Source organism: Schistocerca americana, chromosome X, assembly GCF_021461395.2.
Source record: "Schistocerca americana isolate TAMUIC-IGC-003095 chromosome X, iqSchAmer2.1, whole genome shotgun sequence".
NCBI classification, from domain to species: domain Eukaryota; kingdom Metazoa; phylum Arthropoda; class Insecta; order Orthoptera; family Acrididae; genus Schistocerca; species Schistocerca americana.
In genome coordinates this window covers 615111248-615137890 of record NC_060130.1, presented here as the reverse complement: position 1 = coordinate 615137890, position 26643 = coordinate 615111248, and the positions used below count along the sequence as shown (strand labels likewise).

The 26643-nt window shown below is 39.9% G+C and overlaps 1 protein-coding gene across 1 annotated transcript in view; it reads right to left on the bottom strand.

Annotated features, from left to right (window-relative positions):
• Window positions 1-26643, bottom strand: part of LOC124556853 (protein MON2 homolog) — a gene marked incomplete in the record, with an annotated part of 217153 nt that overhangs the window by 113847 nt on the left and 76663 nt on the right. The window contains 4 exon segments of the mRNA XM_047130874.1: window positions 3161-3305; window positions 5154-5316; window positions 18235-18410; window positions 20538-20750. Coding sequence (XP_046986830.1) covers window positions 3161-3305; window positions 5154-5316; window positions 18235-18410; window positions 20538-20750 — 697 coding nt within the window.

Below are 26643 nucleotides of genomic sequence, written 5' to 3'. Positions count from 1 at the left end.
AGTTGCCTCACTATTATACATCACAGACATATGAGCAACCCACTGTTATTTACAACAAACTATCGAGGTTAATGCACAGTCCCATACTTAATGACCTGTGACCTGTCCTAATAGATTCTGGCGGTATTAATGTGCTCGTTAATGTTTCCAGTAAATTGTTCTTTACTCACACTCTTTCTGTATTAATTGCTCTCTACTTGCATTGATTTTATACAACTATATTACAAAGGATTAGGATATTACACAGTTAAGTAACATGAAAATAAACCAAGTGGTTATGCTTTCCAAAATATGTTTGTTTATTAATAAGTACCTTTCTACAAGAAAGCTTCTGTGACATGTATACTGCTTGTTTCAAAATAATTGACTCAACTGGAAATAGTTCTACCTCCTGAACCATATAATGAATCTGAATGAAATATGTATCATTTGAAGAGGATGTCTGAAGGTTAAAAATGATGCATTCATGAACTTTCTGTACCACAGCTAGTGTTTCAATTGCCAGCATTCCTAGCACACAGCAGTTTCAATTTTGAGGAAGATATTTACTATGGGGTGCAAGACTGATAACCACAGTGCAGTACACATTCCCCTGTCTTTTCAATATTCCATCACCAACAAGGAAGAACATTTGTTGGTACAATACACAACTTAAGGAAACTGGCTCTTTCACCAAAAGTAGAAGCACCAGGCCAATATCCTGTATCACAACAGAGCATCATATGTATTATGTAGTATCCCAAGTGTAGCTCAAAGATCTCCACCATCCAAGCTAGTAAAAACATTCGGACTACTTCACCCAACTGTCTAGAACTTTTGAGGCACTGTTTACTTCTCAAACCATACCTATTACAGCTGCTACAAACTCTTCAAGCTAACAAGGTAAAGTGTGTAGACTTCTGCGAAAGTACGAGGGTAGTTTGAAAAGTTCTTGAAATCAACACGAGAGGTCAGCGCTAGCATAACAAGTTGTTCACATGACATTCATTGGACTGTTACCTGTACACATGTGCCACATCAGTGCTCTTGGAATAGAGCTGTGGCGGTTATGTGGCTGTTTGTCATTCCTGGATAGTAATTTGCAAAGATGGGTGGGTGGGGGGGTGGGGGGGGGGGGGGAAATTGAGATTCGAGCAGTGATTAAGTACTTCGTAAAGAAAGGTATGAAAGCAAAGGACATTCATGCTGATTTTAAGAATACATTGGGGGCCTCTGCTCCATCATATTCGACAGTTGCCAAATGGACAAATGAATTTAAATTAGGTCAGGAGAGCTTAGATGATAACCCATGCAGTGGTTGGCCAAGATGTGTCACTACTCCAGAAATCATTGAAAAAGTGCACAAAATGGTCATGGAGGATCGCCGATTGAAAGTGCGTGAAATTGCTTATGTTTGTCAAATGTCATCTGAAAGGGTACATTACATTTTAACTGAAGAATTAGAAATGAAAAAATTATCTGCAAGACGGGTGCCATGACTCTTGATGATGGATCAAAAATGCGTGAGAATGGAAATATCAGAACAATGTTTGGCCTGTTTTAGGAGAAATGAACAAGATTTTTTTGCACCAGTTTGTGACTACAGACGAAACTTGGGTGCACTACTATACCCCAGAGACAAAACAACAGTCAAAGCAATGGAAACATGCCGATTCTCTGCCACCAAAGAAAGCGGGAAAGGTCATGGCATCAGTGTTCTGGGATGCGAAGGGGATTTTGTTTGTAGATTATCTACCCACAGGCAAACAATTACTGCAGAATACTATGTTAACCTCCTGGACAAATTGCAACAAAAGATATGCAAATAAAGCCCAGGTTTAGCACGGAAGAAAGTAATCTTCCATCAAGACAATGCGCACCCGCACAAGTGCTTTCGCCATGGCAGAATTACCCGAACTAACGTATGAATTGTTGCCACACCCACCTTATTGACCTGAAACAGCTCCATCAGACTTCCATCTCTTCCCAAAACTGAAAAAGTTTTCTTGCTGTACAAAGATTCACTTCAAACAAAGAATTGATACCCAGAGTTGACAACTATTTTGCAGGCCTGTAGGAAACTTATTATCGAGATGGGACCAAGTGTATTAATCTACAAGGAGACTATGTTGAAAAATAAAAAAGTTTCAGTAATTTAAGTACTTTTTTTCTATTCTGACCCAAGAACTTTTCAAACCACCCTCGTATATTCAATACATTGAATAAGATGACAAGTTTCTGAAAAATGTGATACTTAGCATCAAGTTGGACCTTCACCAAAAATTAACATCAAATGAAATCACTGAAAATGTGCTATTTGCCATATTTCCATTGTATGGTTTATGGATTTTTCTTTTTTCTGCATAACAAGCTTCTCCCTTGAACCAACGATATTTACCAGAACATTTTTAAACAAGATGGGGCTCCATTCAATTTCCATAAAGACATACGAAGATTTCTCAGAGTTGCTACCATAACAATGGATAAGATATATGTGGAAAGCATATTTAGTGCTTCTGTCCCAATCACCAAGATTTCTTCACAGCATGCATGCCCTGTGTTTTTTTTTTTTTTTTTTCCTCCTCCTAGTGAGGGGATCACAGATGTTGTTTATGTGTCACCTCAAGCAACAATGGTGAAGGAACTAAAATCCCATACCACCACTGTCATGGACTCAGTGATGAAAGATATTCATCATCACATGTTGGATGAATTCAGTTACCATCTCAATGTATATTCTGCGCATATTGAGGGAGAGACACTGTTCATTTATAAATATCAATACAATTCATTGTAACAATTCACTCTAAGTAACATCACTCAGTTAACATGCACAATTAACTGCATGCAGAAATAGGAATTTTGAGCTGTACTGTAATTTTATGACTTTATAAACACCAATAATTGAAAGCTAATTGCTTCACTTATCTCCAGTGGTTTGCATATCTAATTTATTATGGGATTCCACTACCTATATCTTTTAATACATTGTAAATCTATTCAAGTACATTAAACCACAAGAAGACAGACACAAATGCATTTCAGATTGACTGGAGACATAATACTCATGACATACCGAGCCTGGAGTAAAGGCACATCCACAATTTATCCACATTAAACCACAAGAAGACAGACACAAATGCATTTCAGATTGACTGGAGACATAATACTCATGACATACCGAGCCTGGAGTAAAGGCACATCCACAATTTATCAAAGTGTGGTAGATCTGATATTCCAGGAAAATTTGGAAATACGGTATTATCACCCGTCAAAGATTGGCACAATTTATCTTGGTTCTGGAAAAAGTAGTCAGAAATATTCCACTGCAACAGAAGAAACTCAATTAGTGAGAACTGTGATTAAAATACCTTTTCAGGTGCCTATGATTTACAGCTGATCATGTGACACACATTAACATCTGTGACAGTTGCAAAATTAAAGAAAGATACATACACAAGAAACAAACTTTACACTAAAGATGAGTGCACAAAAATACACAACTGATCAGGGTTACAGAAATGTGCACAATCTCCAATTTTGAGAATTTCATATTTTATGAACCTACCATGTACCACAAGCAGAACCTGTAAACATTGTGATACAATATCAGAGTGTACCTGAATATGTCCCTTAGAATCTCCTTCCACATTGTTTCTATAAAAAATCAACAAAATATCAACGGCAGAAGCTCAAGGACTGTGATAAACACACCAAGCACCATATCCACCAGTGGTACTGACTGTTATCTGAAAAGGCTTGCAAATTCCAAGATATTGGTGGGCTGATTGAATGTTGTTCTATTAAAGTATGGTATGTGGAGCTGCTTGAAGAAGTGATACCACCATAGGCTCCGAGTTTGCTCTTTAGTCCGCCCCCCTCAAACGCTGAGCTCACATAGTGTATGAAACAGCACCCAAAACTTTGACACAACAGCGCTCAATAATGCATGTTGCTACAGTGCAGGTCCTAACTGGTTGCACTGTTCCAGTGTCACACCAACACTGTGGCTAAAGCTCTATGTTTCACAACAACCAAGTTGAAAAAATAACATTTGTCCCATTTCTTCGCCAAATTGTGCACTTCATCGCCTTCTCTTGTTAAATACGACCCTCTTCTATCAAAACTGTGACAGCAACATATGATATAGGTAATGTCATGGTAGGGAAACTCCATTTACCAGAGATGTGTCATTTTGTCCCATTCTAACTAAATCACATGTTAATATTGTATCATTTGGCACTGAAGGAAGGAAGATAGGGCTTAATGCCCTGTCAGACATAGTTCAGATTTGGAAAGGGTGAAGAAGGAGATTAGCTACACCTTTTCAATGGAACCATCCTAGCATCTGCCTTGAGCGATTTAGACAAATCACAACAAACCTAAATCTGGATAGTTACACAGCAATTTGAACCGCCATCATCCCGAATCCATTAAGTGCCTCACTACTGTGCCACATCACTCAATGACAATGAAAAGGTATAGTAGTTTTTGCATTTTCACTCACATTTTGATGGAAGTTCACAGAAAGAGCATAATGTAATGGTGTCATTTCTGGTCAAACAGGAGACAACAGTCTTGGATTCAGTGAGGCCATTCCTTTAAGCTGTTGCAGTTTTCACAAACTTCAGTATGATTCCCTGACAATTACATTATTTATGCATAATGTCTAGAGAAAAATGTAATTATCACTTATAAAATCAACTGTACAGTTTCACAACATATAATGTGTAATAACTACAGTCAATCTCAGTTCTAAACTGGAGTATCATATTACCTTCAAAAGCAAAATGGCTTTCTCTATGGGCAACCACATCGTACTGAAACTAGAAATTAAGTTACACCGATACGCATACATACAGCATGATGTCCTTTCTCAGTTCTAAGCTAACATTGCAAAAACTTTCAAAATTTCTGAGTTATAATGGAATGTTTATATGCTGAAGGTAGGAGCACTAGCAAACAGAAACAACTTTGACACCATTCATACTGACCAAATACACACACCATGCACATGTTAAAAATGAAAATATAGTTTCTATGGTGTCTGACTCACCATATTAAACAATTATCAAGTCTGCTGTCTGCCCAGTATGAAAAACATATTTTGACACAGCACATGCACAAACATTGTAAAATAAACTCTCAGTACACAGAGAATGTTAATAGCTTACCATGAGGCCAACTGCAGTTAAAGAAATATTAAGTTCTTGAGTCTGAGAACCAAATTTTGCAGCTGTATCAACACAAAGCGGCAAGCACCTCCATGGCATCACTGGCAAGAAATCGGTTACAACTAACTGGAGACACTGGAAAGCTATTCTTATAAGATTTTCCCTGCAACCAATTCATATGGCATATTGTATTACTAAGGGAATACTAGACTATTCATATTACACAATAATACGTAAAAAACATATGGAAAAAATTAGCGCATTACATTAAAACAATTTAACAAAAATGTGTAGTGTACGACAAATAATTCACTGTGTCAAACATTTAATACTGGACAGTACAAAGGTGCTTCACAAACTGAAATATTATAAAATGTATAGCATTCCAAGACACTTTTCACAAAGAAATTAATTCCAAATTGAGTTTTTTATAGTGAAAATTGAAACCAAAAATATTCTTCATTAAAACACTTGACTCTCATTCAGTATCAGTTTATCAACTTTAAACCAGTCTGAACACTATTCAGAATGCTCCCTTCAATGAAGTAATGGCCAATTTCCCCCCTTTTCCTTAATGAACCAGGCCTGCAGCTAAAGCACCTCAACATGTTTAGTGTCTCAAGGAATCTGTTTGCAAGTTCCTTAAGTGTGGTAACCATGTACATTTACTTCTACATCTATACTCTGCAAGCTGTATTACAGTGTGTGGCCCAGGAACAATACAGGCTGTTTCAAGCCCAACATGGTGTAGTCACATTATCAACACATGTGAATTAAATATGGCCTATGTACAATTCAATTAACACCCTTTCCTCTGCTTAAAAATTGACGGCAGTATTTACTGCTGCACCAACCATTTTAGTATTCGTTACAACTGGCATGTTGCTGTTCAAGGGTGCGAGGAGAAAGCTATAGGAAAATTGTCCTCAAGTATCAAGTACTTTACTGACTTCCTGATCAAGGGCATTATGCTTTCAATGGTGCGGTCAAATACAAAGATGTTTAGCACATTTTCTTGTGACACACTTTTCTTCTGTTCAAACTAGTATAACAGGTCTTCTCTGACTTGGTTTGAAACAGTCCCAAGACAGAAAATTAGTATAAAAACAGGGAGACATCCACAGAAGTTAGCTCCATTGGTGCAGCTTTTTGAGAATATTATGCCTTCAGGTGGCACAAGCATTCATATTTAAAAACAAACACACGCGCGCGCGCACACACACGCACGCACGCACGCACACACGTGTTGCTTGGGCAGAATCTACTGTTTAGCCCTGCCATCAGGATCAAGTTATCAATGATGGAATGATATATCCAGAACACACAATGCAGACAACAAATAAGCAGCAGTTTGGATTGAAGGACTCGGACAAGATAACGGTTCACCACTTGTTCCAATGTATTTCCTGTGTAAGCAAGGAGGGCAATGTTAACGTAATCACTTGGGGTGTACTGTTCTTCCCAAGTTACAAAAGCATAGTTATGATGGCGTTAAAACTTTTATAGACAGATGTCACATTTCCCAACACTTTAGCACAATAAACTGTACCAAGAATGATGCATACTGGAGATATCTTTAATATGATGTATCACTGAAACTTCATATTTTTGTAATACGCATGTATAAATACGAAAATCACCAAACATGGCGAGTTAGCTTCAAAACCACCAAAACCAAAGAGTGGCAGCTCAGTTTGTTTCTTTCAGCAAATTACAGCATATAACAGGACACATGACTCAGGTTGTGGTTAGGTTGGGTCCTAATAGCATAGCTTAAATTGCTGTGAATGAAGCAAGAAGCAGTTAGATTAATATCTTCAGTGTGCAACACCTCAGGTCCCATGTTCTGTGCAACAATTGACAGATTCAGTGACATGTCATCTGCTGTGATCAACTGACCGATACAAACCAAGCAGCCACAATTTTTATCTAAATGTTTGAAGGCTAACATGCTGTACATGTTTTTCATATATACACTTGCATATTACAATAATATGCAGTTTAAGTGATACACCACATTAAAAATCTCTCCAAAGCACAACATTTTTACTGTGATTTGTTGTGTAAAAGTGGTGGGTAATGAGACATCAGTGTACAGTACCAGAACCAAGATGGCCTCCATCCATAACCCTTTCCGCTCTGGCCCGCACAATTGTGCAGGTTCGGTTATAAATTTTTCGTGTTTCAGCTACATCACGTTTCTGCGTCACTCCAGACTGCAGCGATGGTGCGAGCTCCCAGCTTCCGTTTGGCATCTGTTTTATTTCATGCCTTGACCACCAGAGTGCAACAGATCATTTAAAACTTCAACGACAAGACAAAGCCATGCATTATCGAGATAAATGCATTCTGTTTTCCAACATTTCGTTAGTTTAAGGAAATTCCTGCATCGTTTTAGACTGAGAATGCTTCACTCAAGGTGTGTAAGGTGTCTAAACACTTTCATGAAATGCTATTTGCATTTTATACAAGGTTGAATTTTGAGTAGTATGATAATGCTGGTGACTTCTTGAACAAACTATCACTATGCGAAATTTTTCAGTATTTTTACCTGATTCTACACATAATAATGTACGGTGATTGGTACATATCAGATAACGTTTTAAGAAATTTTCTCTCAGGGTGGAAAGGGATAAGGCACAAACAACTTATGTTTCCTATATTCTGGTGAACATGACAAGAAGGATTTCTTGTGTGTAGCCAGTATTGTGTTATATCATCATACAATGAACTTTACTGTGGCCATGTGCCATGTCATGAGTCACAGAGTCCGATCCATTTCCCACACTGAGAGTAAGAGACAGATCTTTGGTGCTGGAACTGTAGTCCCAACTTCTGCTCTCAGTGATAGTTTTGTGACAGTGGAAGGCTTCATTCTGGTTGGTCATTTCTGCAAATTGTCCCTTCATTATCTGGCCTGTGTCTCATGGTCTAGTCTGGAGGGTTTTACTGCACATTACACTTTCAACTTGGTTACACCAAATTTTCATCGAAATACCTCTGATGGTCACTCATAGTATTTCAAATTTTGCGGAATTGTTTATAGTGAACAGGAACACACACCATGATTTCTTCCAGCAATCCTTAAAACATTTGTCACTTTAGTACACTGCTAGCCAAAAGGCTGTGATATTCTCAGATGTTGCATTTGAACCTATGTAGAGTTGCACACCTGCTCTCCCCCTGCCCCCTCCCACCCAGATTCCAGAGCAGTACTCTTCACTCTATCAGCAACCGCCATAGTTGTCCTGCATTCTTTACAACGAATTCATTAACGGTCTGGTGGATTATGTTCAAAATGTGAACCACCCGTTAAAGAGAGACTATTTCCATGTTCAGTCACAGATAGTTGGCTGCACAATCTCCAGTTAGTTTTGCTGAGTATCCATTTTGGCAGTTTCCTTTTGAACACTGCTTCACCTGTTAGGTGTAACTGGATTGAGAATTGGGCACAAAAGTGCAAGTCACTCGCTACTCCTCAATGACTAGTGTCAACAGCAAGGGATATCATGTAGCCACACCTAAGTGCTTGTTGCCATTACTGATAAAACTTTGCTTCTCATACATCAAAAGGTTCTCAGTTGCTTTCACTTTCAATAAGATGTTCAGCACTCTAGCATGATGTGTGTAGACTATTGCAGTATACAAAATGGACAGGGAAGGTGAACAATAACATTTCTCAATTGTACAACCAGTTAGTGCACACAGCACATATTTCCTGTAGAGACACACTATTACCAAATGATTTCTTATCTATCATGTAAGGTTCACACAATGAACATGCTGAATGAAGTTCTTGAAGTGAAATAATAGGTTTATTGTCGATAACTATTTATATTTTCTTTTGCTGATATTTCTTATTTCTCTATTCCCCCCCCCCCCCCCCCCCCCCCCGCCACTCCTCTCTCTCTCTCTCTCTCTCTCTCTCTCTCTCTCTCTCTCTCTCTCTCTCTCTCTCTCTAAACACAAAAGTGAATCTACACGGAAACTTCTCCTGCACAGCATCTGCAACCTCTTTTCTGTGCATTTTCTTAATTTTGTAGCGGCCACCACCGTTTAGTATGGGGAAAGTTAGTTTTGTGCAATATTCTGAGCACAAGTTACAGCCAGGTGTGGGCTGGATTGCAGTGAGTTACGCATACCAACAGTTGAGAAGTAGAATAGAGGCCACAGGGCCGTCAAATTCCTGAAAGAGTATACGTAGCGGTTTTGCATGTCACAAATCACAGGCAGAAGGGGCCCACTGGCCAACCTAGCATGTTACGAGTACGTGACACATAGCGGCCCATATGGCAAAACAGAGGTGCACAGCCGTGTATAAATAGGTGCGGGTTTCTAATGAGATTCATTCCAGTGTGGCAGCTCTCCTGGGCGGCAGGGCATGTCACACTACCAGCTACACACAGCAGCAGATGGGGCGCCAGAGTTCCAGTCCGTGGCGGGTTGTTGGTTTGATCCTCTGGGGCCGACGGGGGGTCTGTAGGCACCCAGCCAGCCAGTGGCGGGCCACTCTTCGGCTCACTACTGCGGGCAGGTGTCCTGGCTTCCAACACACGCCAGAGGCATCCCCGAGGCAAGGGCCGCAGACTCAGATGCCGGATTGCGGGTGCTTGTTGTTGCCACGATCTCAGCCATGCGTGCGTGAAGGACGCAGCTGGCCACCTGCGGCTCACACCAAGTGGCGCTGAGGCGGCAGCGATACCGAACACTTAGTCAACTGCTGGTATCCTGACGACACCACAACTCCACTAGTGTACAATGCCAACACACAGTGCGTGCATGGGTCGCTGAGGCAGCCATTCCGTACTAAGCCGTTTCACAGAGAGCGAAGTGATGTCCTCAGCATTGCGGGACCCGGTCACGCAGACTGAGGGGAACACGGCACTTTAGTTGGAAACAATAAATCACTTGGAAAGCTCGGATTAGTCTTAATACAGAGCCTTCTACCTCTTCCTGCTTCATCTGATCCTCCTGATACATTCGGTGGTAGAAGTCCCACTACATTTGGTGTCAGAATAGCGGATGTCGTCTGTCCAGTACGACGTTCGAGCCCACCACCCGCATTACATTCACAAGATGTGGCGAGTTTCGATCAGTTTTCTTTTCAGTATTGGACATTTTCTTTCTTATTTGTGTTTCGAGTATGGCCTGCCATGAGCCACATTTTAGATGTTTTGCGTAGGCATTTTTTTGTCAGAATAAGTATTAAGTGTATTTGGGGCAGTAAGATTTATTTTTCTTCCTGGCATTTAATTACTTTTGTATTGGTTTGAGTATGTTGTTACCGAGTATGATGATACTGAGGTGTAAGGAGTCAGGTTATTATTGTGCTTAAATGTTTTGTTTCGGGACTAACTGGGAACGAAAGCAATACAATGGCAGAGCCAGGGACGTGAGGTGTGTCGGAACCAGAAGCGATACAGATTTTGTTGGAAAAAGTAGCACAATTGACAGCAGACAATACGCAGTTGAGAAATGAATTAACACCTAGAGGTGAACGGGAAACCCACATCTGGTCAGTCATTGTTGTCTATGGTGTGGGAGATTGCTCCAGCTGCTGCGAGTTTGATTATTCCGTTTTCTGGCAAGACATCTGAGGATGTGGGTTCATTTGTGGAGGACTTTGAGACTTCAGTGGTGATGAATGGTTGGTCTGATGAGCAGTTGTTACATATAGCCAAGATTAGATTAACAGGTAAAGCAAAAACATATGTAAGGTGTTCTGAGGCCTCAAGGAAGGCAGGACAGTTTAAGGAGTTAAAGGAAGGGCTTTTACAAAGGTACAAAAAACAGAATAGTGCTCAGTACTTTAGAGAGAGGTTAAGTACAATGTCAAAGAGAGAGGGGGATACGACGGAGAAACTTGCGGACAGGATAAGGGAAATTAATGGGTATACTTACGAGTTGGGTCACAGCGATAAAGCGAATAGTGTTCTGTTGCAAGAGGCCGAGCAAAGGGTACTTGATGCATTTTTGAGAGGGTTACCGGCACATATGTCACGGGAAGTGTATTTGGCCATACAGCTGGCAATTCAATGTGAGGAAATAGACATGGCAACAGGGGATGTGATAGACAAGCAGTGTTTGCAGCGGGTATAAAATGTTATAAGTGTGGCCGTACGGGGCATGTGCAGAGGCAATGTACCCAGTCACAAAGGAATAGAGGAAGGGGGTGGAAATCAGCAACATGGACGATGGAGAAGTGGAGATAGGAGAGGTGGACAAGCGTTAAATGGCAGAGGGGGGCCCAAGACCAACCTAAGGGAGCTCCCGTTTAATTTCAGTGCTACGAATACGTATGCAGAGGTGGAATGTCCAGTGGTATTGATCAGCAGCTTGCGGATAGTGTTATAGAGCATAGTAATAGTTGCTGGGGAGCGGGCATTGTTGTTGTGCCTAAAAATCTACAGATGGAACTAAGAAATACAGGTTCTGTTGTGACTACCTACACCTCAATAGTAAGACAGTAACGGATGCACACCCCATTTCCAAACATATCGGAGACTTTGGATCACTTGGGACAGTGCCAGTACTTTTCTACAATGGATTTGGCAAGTGGTTATCATCAGTTAGAGGTGACTTCAGAGGATAGTCCAAAAACTGCCTTCTCTACTTCTGGAGGCCATTACCAGTACATTAGAATGCCATTCGGTTTGAAAAACGCTCCGGCAATGTTTCAGAGGTTGCTAGACAGTGTCTTGAGGGGTTTGAAACCACGGCAGTGTCTGGTCTATTTGGATGACATTATAGTGTTTTCAAGTAGTATGGAGCAATATAGACAGAGGTTAAGGGAAGTCTTTACGAGGTTAAGAGCAGCTCGTTTGACACTGAGCCTGGAGAAGAGTCAGTTTGCATTAGAAGAAGTAAAATATTTGGGTCATATTTTCAGTAAGGACGGAGTGTGAACAGATCCGAGGTTGGTACAGGCTGCAAGGGATTTTTGAGAACTGAAAACAGTTAAGAAAGTGCAGTGATTCATCGGAATTTGCAATTTCTATCGAAAGTTCATGAAGGGTTTTGCAGATTTTGCACAGCCGTTGACGCGATTGTTACAGAAGGGTGTGAAATTTGAATGGACAGAAGAGTATCAGAAAGCATTTGAAAAACTGAAACAAGTGTTAACAACAAGTCTGGTTCTTGTGTTTCCAGATTTTGAAAGGGAGCTTATACCCGCATGCGATTCATTGAATCAAGCATTATGGTGTGTTCTTAGTCTGGAAATTGATGGGAAAAAACATCCTGTAGCCAATGTGTCTAGGCAGTTGAATGCAGCAGTGAGGGATTACTCAACAACTGTGAGTGAGATGCTTAGCATAATCTATGGAATCACATATTTTAAATGTTATTTATATGGGAGAAGATTTTGGGTAGTGACAGGTCATGCTGCATTGAAGTGGTTGTTGGGGTTGAAGGATCCGTCCACTAGACTCGCTAGATGGGCTGTGAGGCTTAGTGAATTCGACTACGAGGTGGTGCACAAGCCTGGGAAGAAGCACAGTAATGCGGATGCACTCAGTAGGAAGGTGGCAAAAGTAGAAGTCATAGGTTATGACCTAGCAGTATGGCAAGAATTACAGGACGCGGACAACGATTGTAAATTGTATCGGACATAGCCACAATTTAATATGTACGACAGCTTTCTGTGCAGGCCAACGGAAGGACAGAATGGGTACACAGAACAATCGGGAAGAAGCTGAGTTTTTATGTGGATTCTCATCATCAGTGGGTCAAATATTTGAAGCATATTGTATGTGCATACAATGTAAAAGTCCATACACATACAGGTTTGTCTCCATAAGAGGTAATGTACGGGTGAAAAATGCCATCATCATTTGATATGGTGAGGCTACAGAAAGGAAGGACCAGTCAATCTGTACGTCAATCCGCAAGGACAATTCGGGATGTTTGGAAACGGGTACAAAAGGCGAATACAAAGGCTTTGGAAAGGCAAGACGATGCAGTAAAGAGAAAAGGAAGTTTACCACAGTACAGAGTGGGGCAATGGGTAATTCTGTCCAGCCCCTATGTGCAGAAAGGGAAAATGAAGAAGTTCCTCATGAGGTATCAAGGGCCATACCAAGTTGCTGAAATTGCATCCCCCCATTAATGTTAAGCTTCAGCTGCCAACTAGAAAAACGATAGTATACATTGGGCAGTTACGGCCATTTAAGGGTTGCCTAGATATGATTCCAAGCATGTCACAGGAAGGAAAGAGGAAGAAAGAGAGAGTGAAGAGAGGTGCTAAGCACAGAGAAAAGCAGGAATATAGAGTACAGCATGAAGTACAGTATGCTTTGCGATCCAGAAAGTAGTGTAGTATTTGCAGCTTTGTTTTTTGTGTCATGTATCATTGGGTTTGCATAGATTAATTAGGCATTGTATTTTATGTGTGTTTTCAAGTATTGTGAGCCTGCTAGGGGCAGCAGCCCTTTTGAAGAGGGAGGAAGGGTGATGGTGATCCCTATCCTCAGGTCACTGAAAAGGGAAGTGTAGCATCTGACATATGTGGTGGGTTGTTCGAGGAGAAACTGAACACAGTTCTGGAGAAATAAATGCGTTAGAGTAAATTTTGTGACAAAGCCGTAATAAATATGTATTTAACGATGTCAGAGTCATACGAATTCCTGTTCAAATTTTTTGTTATCGACAGTGCTGGGTCAGGAAAGTCGTGTTTATTGCACCAGTTCATACAATATAAATTTAAGGATGAAAGTAATCACACAATCAGTGTTGAGTTTGGATCAAAAATAGTGAATGTTGGAGGAAAATCTGTGAAGCTACAAATACGGGACACATGCACAGCGCAGTTATTTTTAGCGAGGAGGAAAGGAATAGACTGTCCAAGGGTCATCATGGAGCAAAAATTGAGCTTGCAATGGGTCGGAATGCATTGGATCTTCTCCACCTACGAGAATTTGGTAGTAGTAGCAAGTTGTTTTCAGCAGGGAGTATTTGCAGAAGTGAAATGTATAGAACTCGAGGGGAGCGGAATTTTAATCAATGGAACTAAGTGTAACATAATAGGACCAACTTTCCACCTGCCAGCATCAATTTCTGGAGTCACGCAATTGCCTACTTTAGAGTTTTTGCCAAGGTAGAATCTGACCTTGTTAAATAAAACTCTGCCAGCAGGTCTGTTGAGATCCATAAAGCAGGTCATTTTAGAGCAAGAGGGGCACATATCAGCCTAACACCTTGTGCAACATACCGCTCAGTATAGGGAAAGGCAACGGCAAATAACGATCATTTTGAGCACCTCTGTGCCAAGTGTCATGGTAGTCCAAGTCCCAGTGGATTGGATACCGAGGGCGTGAGACGCGTATGTAAGGGGTTGACGCGGCAGTGGTAATCCAGTAAGGAATTTTTACATTTTGTTTCATGTCATGGTTTTAAGGGGCACTAGACAACATTTAAGTTTTCTAATAGTAAGGACATATGCAATAGGTGCCGATCCAAACAAGTTAAGAGGTAGTTAAGGGTCAATCTGGTGACCAGGTCTTTCCGAAGAGGGGAATAATGTAGCGACACGACCATTTAGGATAGGGAGAGTTAGTTTTGTGCAATATTCTAAGCACAAGTTACAACCACGTGGGGGCCGGATTGCTGAGAGTTATGCATACCAACAGTTGCGAAGTAGAATAGAGGCCACAGGGCCATCAAATTGCTGAAAGAGTATACATAGCTGGCCACCTGCGGTTCACACCGAGCACTGCTGAGTTGGCAGGGACGCCGACCATTGAGTCGACTGTTGGCACCCTGATGATGCCGCAACTCCGCTGATGTACAAGGTCGACACACAGTGTGTGCACAGGTCACTGAGGCAGCCATTCCGCTTCAAGCCGTTTCACAGAGTGTGAAGTGATGTCCTCAGCATTGTGGGACCCGGTGACGCAGACCGAGGGGAACACGGCACAGTAGTTGGAAACAATAAATCACTTGGAAACCTCTGATGAGTCTTACTATGGTGCTTTCTACCTCTTCTCGCTACATTTGGTCATCCTGATGCATTCGATGGCAGAAGTTGCCACTACAATGTACTTGTTTGCATATTGCGTATCGGGATCAATTTTAAATCAATTCTGCAGACTTAATTTAGACTATATCCTGGCAAGTTCATATACAAGACACTGCATCACTGACATTGCATGTGGACTTCTCCAGACCTATTTAGTTTTCTATTTCAAAAGCCCTAAACAACGGCAGACTGCTAAGTCCATGACTTGCCTAAATTGCAGCTTCCTTATTGGCCCTAAAGTCTCGTATGTATTCAGTGTACAATTGCAAATATTCATTATCATCTGTTTCTAAGAACACTGTTGAGAGCAACTAAAAGCAGCAAGTGCATGTTGCTTCATGAAAATGGAGACAAGTAAATTTTGTGTCCTGACATAAAGTACTACCATGGCCTGATACAGGGTGAAGAGCTCGGCTGTAAATACAGAGCAGTGTGCCAGAAGCCAATATTGAGAGACACGGGCACCAATGAGGAAGGTACACCCAACCCCGAGGTCAGTCCGAGAGCTATCAGTGTACACAAAGGTATTATCGCGAAGTTCCACGCGAAGATGTGAAACTGAAGACAATAGAGCGAGGCTGGAGAAGTGTCCTTAGGAAGCGAATGAAGGCCAAGGTTAACATGGGCCGCTTCATGAAGCCAAGGTGGTGAAGGGTTCACATCCACCTGGAAAGTTGCAGGTGGGGTGAAGTTAAATCGCCGTAGCAAGTGCCGTAAGTGGACTCCAGGAGGACACAGAAAAGTGAACTACACCCCCTACTGGTGATCAAAGGAATCATCGAAGAAGGCAGCATCGGATGGGTGGCCACGCATGGCAGACGAACAGCATGCATACCTGCTGAGGAGAAGGTCAAGGCTGTAGGATAGTGGTAGTTTAGCAGCTTCAGCATACAGACTCTCAACCGGGCTAGTGCAAAAGGCGCCAGTGGCCAAATGGATGCCATGATGGAGGATAGTGTTGAGACAGCGTAAGAGGAACCACGTACAGCAGGCTGCCAGGTAAGATACATGGGAAGACCAAGAGTGTTTCCTATCAAGCATGAGCCCCAGGAATTTCGTAGTTTCAATGAACAGAAGATGTAAAGATGGTGGGAGAAATTCATACAGATGACAGATGAAACTGTGGATTCACCAAACCTAGCAGAAACATGTCAGCTACAAAGTGGGTACCAAAAACAGCATGATCACTGCGCAGTGCACGATCACTGAGCAATGCATTACCAATGCAGAACGAAAAGGTCATTTTGAGGAACACTATGAACAATGCCCCACAAATAATGGATATTTGGAGCAACTAGACCACCAATATATTCAAAGTCCACCTTTTGATTGTGTCATATTTGCAGTGCATCAGACTTCTGCCATTATTCCAATGGTGCTGACTTCTGTACAATTTTTGCACAGTAAATTGCATCATTGCTGATGGAATACAATTTTAGAAATGGACTCTGTTTCCTGTATTGTAATACTTGCCTGATTTGTAAAATCTTGGTGTGACAGACTTTGTACATACTCCTGTTTTGCGGGAGCTGTAAAGTAATACTTGCTTTCTGTGCAATGAACAGCACTGAGCCCATACCTCAAACATTTTAGGTCATAACTTCAGCATTATCCCTATAAGTGTATGTAAGTAAATGTTTACTGACAGGCAGTGAACAAAATTAAGGGACACTCCAAATTTTTAACTGTAATGCATCCTGAAAAGCTACTGAATAGCTAAAAGGCAACCAATATTGTAAATTCATTTTTTGGCATAATAGTGCTGTATGTCAAAAGTAAAATGTTTCCACAAACATTTTATATTTAATTCATCTGAAATTAAATATATTGCAATAATCAGTTTTTCTATGAGAGATTTCTTCCTCCAGAAATTTTATCACCAAATGCAGCTGTCAGTTATCAACTGCAAAAATCAGGGATTGAAGTACTGAATCCACAAGAGATGAATCAGATTTGCAGGCTATTTGTTTGCACATAACCAAGTATATATCCAAAAACAAATATGATGTAACTTACCAAACGAAAGCGTTGGTATGTTGATAGACACACTAACAAACACACACACAAAATTCAAGCTTTCGCAACCCACGGTTGCTTCATCAGGAAAGAGGGAAGGAGAGGGAAAGATGAAAGGATGTGGGTTTTAAGGGAGAGGGTAAGGAGTCATTCCAATCTCAGGAGCGGGAAGACTTACCTTAGGGGGAAAAAGGGACAGGTATACACTCTCGTGCGCACGCACACACACACACACACACACACACACACACACACACACACACACACACACACACATCCTTTCATCTTTCCCTCTCCTTCCCTCTTTCCTGATGAAGCAACCATGGGTTGGGAAAGCTTGAATTTTGTGTGTGCGTGTTTGTATTTGTTAGTGTCTCTATCAACATACCAACACTTTCGTTTGGTAAGTTACATCATCTTTGTTTATAGATATATTTTTTCCACGTGGAATGTTTCCCTTTATTATATTCAAGTATATATCCATATATATATCTAGTAACAAATGTTCTCTTGATCATGACGCACAGTTAATTAGAATAAATAACATAGTGCCTTACAGTGTGGATACTCCTTAGTGGAAATCAGTTTGAATAATTAATGACGCCAGGACAAATGTTCTTAAGAATAGTTTACAAGAGATGACCTGGGATGAAATTTATAACAAACCAAATGCTAACACACAGAAAGCAGTAATTCCAACAGCGGCCTTAAGGCTATAGTGAATGTTCTAAAACAAGAGACAGGATGACCCATCAAAGAACACGATAGAATCACTATTCAATTAAATTGAAGGGCTATAAATGGTAAGTCACAGACAGCAAATATATTTAATAATCATTTCCTGCCAGTTTCTTGATCCTCTCACTCACTGTACCTGAAACTAACTCCACACCAAAGTTGGTTGCAGTGCCTTTAAAACGAAGTTTAGCAACAATTTCTATCTTGTTTACGTGCTTGTCAATGGCTAAAAACTTCAACTATACATTGGGTAAGTCCTTTTACTCCTCTTGTTATTTGAAAGATCAACAGAGGTACTTTTAGTTTACATACCCATGATGATCAGAGACAGCTCCAATTATCCCAAGTACCAATGGCCACCCGTGAGACAATGTTTCTCCAGCCCCATGTAAGACATGTAGAACACATTCCAATTGCCTCTGCCGAACATCGCCATGTGGTACAGAAGAAAGCTCAGACAGAGGTCCAAGGAGGAGTGTCTGAAGCTTCTGAAATGAAAATATAGAAATGAGGTATAATAAAATGAAACAGAAGAATGTAATATCATGACAAGCTTACACATCTAACTTCACAGTTATCTGTATCATTACTCATACTGTCATAAACAGGCAGAAAATAGCAAATCCACATGCAAAAGAAGAAGCTAAAAACCTTAAAACCACAAATTAAAACTATGGGAACTACTTTCAAGAACACAGAGAATAACCTCTTAACTGCCTTTTCCATGTTTGTAATACTAAAATGAGGTATCACATTGTCTAAATTTTCTTGTGTGGTTTTAGAGTGGACATTCTTATGCTTATACCACTTTCTCAACCAGAGATTTAGTTGCAAGTTATCTTTACTTTTATAAATAGTACTTAACAGCCTGTGATGTGATTAACTTCTACCTAACATGGCACACTGCTCAAATTAATTATGATTCTGCCAATATCTGTGTTATTAAGTACGTTAGGGATGCTTGTTCAGGAGCAAGAACCGCTGAACTTTATCCTCAGGGAAACATTTAAATCCAAAGATACCACAGTGCATACAGATCCCTGGTGCATTACATAGCTGGTTCACCAAAAATGAATTTTGGGCATCACTTTTTAATCTATACTTTTAAGTACATCTCTGTTCACAAGTAGACCAAATTTCATTTCTTTTTGATGATTCATCCATAATGCTGCTATTTACACTGTTAGAGTGTAGTTTAAATAGCTCTGTGGCTAAAATCTGAATATGTTCAATGAAATCCAATATACTGATACACATGTGTCACTACACTATGCTCCAGATGGGTCAGTTTTAGTGTATACAGGCTTGGAGTTAGTTTTCTGAACAGGCTGAAGGGAGTGCAAGGGGCACAGCAGAATGTTTGTGATCCTGGAATTGCCACCGGGTGTCCACAGAGTGTGAAGTGATGCAGTGCAAACCAAGGTTTTATACTGTTAAGTTGTACTGTGCAAACTGTGTACAATCAAAAGAACATTGTACAATAGGGACCAACTAAATGAGGCAGTGCAGTTGTTATGACACTGACCTCATATTCAGGAGGATGGATTGCTCTGTCCTGATTTCCCATGGTTTTTCTAAATCGTTTTAGGTAAATGCAAGGCTGGTTCCTTCAGAAAGGTCATGGCCAACTACCTGTCTTATCTTCGTAAAAACATAATTATATATTCTACACATATGTATATTTGAGCCATTTATTTTGGTGACAAATCCTTTGGGGGATGATACCTGGATAAATAAATAAACACAACATCAGAAGTGACTTGACATCTTTACTAATGTTTATATGTAATGTTTCAGCAACTCATGAAAGAAAAAGTAAGTAGTGAGATCAGAAATAATGTGTTTGTGGAGGGGAGAGGTGGGGAGGGGGGCTATGTTTGCAATAGGCACAGCTACATGTGGGAAACTATTTGAGATTTAGTTATTTACTTTAATTATGAATTCACAGATGAAAAAAAAAACACTAACCCAATCAGGGCACAGAAATGAACAACTAACAAGACTAAGTTGAACACACAATTTTTTGTAGAAAAGAACTAGGATAAAATATAAGAAAACTTAGGTTGTTGTACTGGTCATTCATGAGTTTTACTGCAGATAATACAGCAGGTGATGCCTATAACTCAGATATTGACTTCGTGACACCTATTGCACACTAGTAGACACTGAATTCTATTCTACACATCTGTTAACAATTACTGCAATGTTCTTCTGAAAATAGGTTATCTGTAAATACATACTGAAACAATTTAAAATAATTTTATTTGTTTGTATTTACAGACAATAAGTAAATTATGGTTCTAATTCCTGAACTATCAGCCATTAACATGTGTCACAGATTTGAAACTTGTTGAGAATACAAACGTTTTTAAAACCCAAATGAAAGGTGTTTGAATTATAGATGCTTTCTCTGTCTCCATTCATTTTTTTTCTCTAGATATGAGAGAATTGGGAAAAAAAGTTTTGTAAATTTTTCCAACCACATCAGAAAGATGCAAACATCCATTAGAAAACAGTTTATCCTGCAAAATTTGAACACAAAACTATCTACAAAATATTCCTCATAGGTAAGTCTATCCCTGTAACATTTTTTATGTTAAGACACTGATACTAACCTGGTTCTCTCTTAGTGGAGGTTGGTATTTATGTTGCATTGCAGCTTTAACAAGGTATGTAATAGCTTCAACTCCCCACTCCCTCATCCGAATATGAGGATGCTGACAGACTTCCAAAAGATGATTGGTTAGAGGTCTCCACAAGACTTCCACTCTAGGTAAATTAACAAGTCCTGTTTCCAGAAGTTTCGCAACGGCAAACAAAGATGGTTCCTATAAAAGAAAAACTGATTACATAATATTGTTATTGTTAACATTGCTTGCTGAAGGTTGAAATAATGCAGTTACCTTACACAGACAAAAATTATTACTCATCACTATTCCCAAGAACAATTTCAATAAGATTATTTTTATGGTGTCATGTATAGTAAAGGCTTTTGTGGCTCCATTTGGGGAAGGATATCAGTGTTGTGAATAAATTCACACCCTTGTGACTGTTCATGAATAACTCAGAATGAAAAACAAATATTTAAAATGGGGGTAATATTTTGCTGTTATGTTAATAACCAGGCCTTGAAGCAACTACAGGATGGCACATATTGTATATACAGAGTTCAAATAACACAAATATGGTGAATGCAAGTAATAATGTAATACAGTTATAAGTACAATGAAGTTGTATAGCACTATTGGCCAGGGGACCCCAAGAGATGGGTTTGGCCACCTGGTCAGAAATGGTTTTCTTCCGTCAAGCACAATGGCCCCTTTTGTTGTAGATATGTGTGAGGTGTGTCATATGTGTATTTGTACATTGTAGATGAGTATAATGGCTGCATGTATAATTTAGCGTTATGTCTGTGGTGGAGGTGGGGGGCGAGGGGTAACAGTGCCAGCATGTACATTTCTTGAGTAGCACCATGGAGGCTGCTTAGCGTATTGTCCCCCTCCAATGGATGGTGCCCCATGAAGAGTGCCACATGCCCTCACTTCATGAGACACTGCAGAGAGGTTTGAAATTTAATTCAGAATACCAGTGCAAACATTTGTAATCAAGAACTTGACACAAGCAGCTTTTCTCTTCTTGCAAGCGAAATACCGGCAGTGAAAATTTCATCCGTCATCAGGACTAGAACCAGCTTACCTTCAAGTTGAGCACTACTGTACAGGCTTGTGTTAGCAAACTCAGCTACGGAGGCGGGTTTAATATTGTTATTGTCAAGGTGTAGGTAGGTCTGTTGATATATGTTACATACTGAGTAATTGTCAACATATGTACCTTTGTACTTGTATTTAATACAGTTATGAAATACAGTATGTAAATGTATCACCACTCATTCCTCCAAATGTCACTCCATTTGCTTGGATGCAATGCTGAAGGCATCATGGGGGCCTTCCATAATACACCTACACACATATTATGAAAGGGTGCTTTTTTCATCTTGAATGGCTGTCTTAAGTTTGTCAGTTGTTTGCAAATAATTGTCAAAGACCGCTTACTTCAAATAACCTAACAGAATGAGACCCAGAGCTGTTAAAACTTGGGAATGTGATGGCCACGTCACATCGCCACAGTGGGATATTGCATGCTTTGGAAATGGTTGTCCAAGTATGTCATACTTTGGCGTGCTGTGTGAGTTGTTGTAGCATTCTGACGAAATCAGATATTATTCAGTCTTGTCTGCAGTTCTGCAATGAGGACACACGGCAACACTGTAGTAGTTTGGCACTAGGTCTTGTGTACATGTGGCCCGTGAATTCCTTTTCTGTTTACATATTTGATGATTTAGTTTCTCTATCATATGGGTACCCTAACCATTATCCACTGCTATTTGTTTTATTGTGTTTAGCTCCTGTGTGTAGTTCAGTTTACTTATTGGTATTCTGTTTAATCTGTGGAGAATAACTCTCAAGTTTGCTTGATTGTGTGTTAAAATGGTGTTTGACTGATTGGGAGTGACAGTAATCGTGGTTGTCAGAGCACAAAAAACATGTAAAAATGTAAAGCAATGACGACAATAACAAACAAATACTGATTTAAGCCTAATTTTTGTAGAATAATTATTTCTTAAATAATGTTCATATTTCACAGGTCTGGGTAAAATAAACCCATTGATAATGGCACAAAAGTACTGAAAGATATTTTCATCTACATGAAAAAATAGTGTTTGCGTAACAGGTGGAGATATCTACTAACATTACTGCAAACATGGCCACTGCAAGAACAGCAAAACCAAATGATTAATAATGTACAGTAACAATGCTTTTCAAAAATTGACCTAGTGGAAGCATATTTTCAGCAGGACCTCGATGATAGTTCACGTAAGTTCATGGTTAACAATGCCCCATTACACTTGTATGAATACTGTTATGTAGAATTTGGAATCAAATATCCTCTATGAAAGCAGGGCCATCAACAAGAATTAACACTTGAAACTGAACGCTTGAGCATCCACACTAAACTACACATGAAGTTGAACTGCCTGGCTTAGGAGAAAGTGCTCTTGTTTATACACACAAAGAATGTTCAGGCAAATTTCAATAAATAAGAAAGTTTCAGAAATAAAAAATGTTAACTGATTAATTATTGCAGAAGGCAGAAATCAATGACTGTTACACCATGGCAGACAATGTAGAGCACATGGCAATATCATACGCTGCCTTTCAGCATTGTTACCACATGAACTTCTTAACAGTTTCTGCAATAGGTATGTCGTATATCATACTAAATGAATTACCTCAATTACCACTGCCAGTCAAGCTGACCATCTGTATATATCATCTGATAGGTTTCCATATCATTACAGCAGATGAGCCTATACGGGTGCTGGTTCTCAAGTCAGGTTCTTCAAGTATATTTTCCAATGGGTAGGACAATGTAAATTATCAAACAAAACCCACCACATCACAACCAAACTATAATCAGGCCTCAGATGAAAAAAAAATAATAATTCAACCAGGCCCAGAGAACCATGAAATGCTGACCGGCCATGGTGTAACCATCTGCCATATGGTATCATTCAAATGGAATACAGAGGGATGCGAGTTCAGAACACTTGTGTCCCAGCCTTTATCAACTTCCCAGGCTGTAGAATCACTTCTTTTCATTCAAGTAGCTCCTCAATTAGCATAACAAAATTGAATGCATCCTGTTCCAGTACATCCACAATAGTAATAATAAAAAAAAATAAAAAACCTTGAAAGTCTGAGGAACTGAACTCTGGTAGTCTGCATGGCAATCATGCACACTGACCATTCTGTTATTGAGGCAGAAATAATCAAGACCTTTGGAAGTTAATTATTATCTAGTAGTAATTCTGGACACCAAAAATGATGAATTAACTCCAAAAACTCAGGTCTGCAATTGTTTGGACTTCACAATATAAACAGGACTTCACTTGGCTACAGCACACTTCATTTTTCACTAATTCCTGCAACAGATGATTCAGTATACATCCTTGGCACAAGATCTCGCATCACATACCATACAGATACAAACCTACAGCACTACAAATTTCAAATACCTCAAAGGAGTGATTAAAAACACTTATTTTCTTCGGTATCTGTAACTTCCACACTTACCACCATGATGTCTCATTTAAAACAATGGAAAAATCACAACACAAAAAAAAATTGTAGAATAATCAAATTTTAGGGACACATTTGTTTAGGTAACATATTTATGTGACTGACACTCCAAGATCACAGGTTAATGTAAGTGTGAGATAAGCCCTTGCAAATGTGAAATGTCGGTGCATTAATAACCGGTGTAACTGGCATAATATTGAAAGCAAGCATACAAATGTGCTTCCATTGTGTTGTACAGGTGCCAGATGTCAGTTTGTGGGATGGAATTCCATGAATTTTGCACTTGGTCGGTCAGTACAAATACAGTTAATGCTGGTTGCGGACGACACTGGAGCTGTTGTCCAATATCGCATATGTGTTCAGTTGGAGACAGATCTGCTGATCGAGCGGGCCAAGGCAACATGATGACACACTGTATAGCATGTTGGGTTACAACAGTGGTATGTCGGCTGACAGTTATCCTGTTGGAAAACACCCCTGGAAATCTGTTCATTAATGACAGCACAACAGGGTGAATCACCAGTCAGAGTGTGTGGGACAATCATGAGATTGCTCCTGCTGTCATACGAAATTGCACCCCATACCACGACTCCATGTGCAGGTCCAGTGTGTGTAGCACACAGGTAGGTTGTTTGCAGGCCCTCAACTGGCCTCCTCCTAACCAGCACACAGCCATCATTGGCACCAAGGTAGAACCAGCTTTTATCAGAAAACACAACATACCTCTACCCTGCCCTGCAATGAGCTCTTACTCGACATCACTGAAGTCAAAAATGGTGGCGGCTTGTGGTCAGCAAAATGCACGCTAAAGGGTATCTGGCTCAGAGCTGTCTTTGAAGTAACCAATTTGCAACAGTTAGTGGTGTCACTGTGGTGCCAACTATTGCTCAATTTGCTGCTGCAGATGCACTACAACACACCCGAGCCCCACACTGAACATGTTGGTCATCCCTCTCAAAAGTGCTACGTGGCCATCCACAGCCCTGTCTTCTCGCAACTCGTGACCACTGTTGCCAGCAATCATGTACAGTGGCTACATTCCTGCCAAGTCTTTCTGTAGTATCACAGAAGGTACATCCAGCTTCTTGTAGCCCTATTACATGACCTTGTTCCAACTCGGTGAGATGCTGATATTGGCTTTCTTTGCCACCTTAGCGGCATTCTTGGCTAACATCAACTCACCATGCCCAATCTCAAAGGTAACTACCGCTCACGACCATTAGAGCATGTATTTAAAGCAAACCTGATTTGCAGTGGTGCTACTAGCATCACTCTTATGGAATCGGTGTGAAATTTGACTAGACATCATCTTTCAGATTTAGAAACAAGCTACCAATTTTTGTTTATGTCGCATAACTTCTTGTTGGTGTTGCAATTTTTTTCCCCCACCAGTGTAGTTAAACATAGTATGCATATCAGAAAAATGGCTGGTATCTTCAGAATGAAGAGCAATAGGTGACCGACGACCATTAACCACTTATCATAAGTTTCATACTGTCCCAAATCCCTCTGAAACTGCACTACAAAACTGCCTCTATCCCTGAAGTACCAATTACAACTGCACTCAAGACATGGCATGTATAAAATGTTTCAAAAAAATTAAAGAGTCTGAAAATAATCTGCTTGGAATTACTTTCCAACATTTCCACCACTCATGAAGTGAAAAATTTTTACAAAAAGTATCATTTCCATTAAGATTTTGAACATTATGACTGATACTCATGGCTACCATTTGGCATGAGGTTGATGTGTCAGGTGTAACTTCCGTAACAAACATTGTGGGTTGCCTTTACTGTCAATCTTTCTTTGGTGCAACTGAAAGTATTAATTGTAAGCCACTCAACTTGTAGCTGTCCTAAGTGGATTAAAGCACTGATAAGTTTGTCCTATGCCGTGAAATATTGGTTTGGAATTACTTTCATCAGTTTTTCCATTAATTTGATTGCTAACAAATTTTTCAGTCAGCACTTAAATTAATACCTCATTCGTTATTTTTTCCAAAATGTGGTTCACTTCACTTCACAAATTTTACTTATTTTAATCACATCTGTGCCTCTGTGTATTTTGTGATGTCAACAACTACAAAAGAAAGTGTTTACACACAGCTTGCATGCACTAAAAAGTAATCTTTCCCTTTGCTCTCTGCTTTGCCAATAGTTTAAATCTGTTCAGAAAGAGAATGAGCATCATCAGTGACATTCTTGGCTGCCTAAAACATTCCCTCATGTTTTTATGTCCACATTTACACTGTCATTAGAAAACTCCATAAAGGAATACCTTCTACTGTATGAAAAAGATATCACCAACTCTAGTATGTTTGCTATATCTACATGCTATCTATAATGTTTCATTCAGTGTCTTTCAAAACATCTCTAGCCTGAACTGGTTCATAAATATGTCAGTGACACCTCAGTTTTTAACATTTATTTTCATTCAAATCATTAAGATAATTTTTTGCTGAGTCATCTTTAGTATTCCTTGGCTACTGCTACAGTTTCACTGCTACTCCTTTAGTATATACTCTCTAGTGGGGCAGTAGCTTTCAAATGCTATTTACACTTTTTGTCCAGCACATGGAACA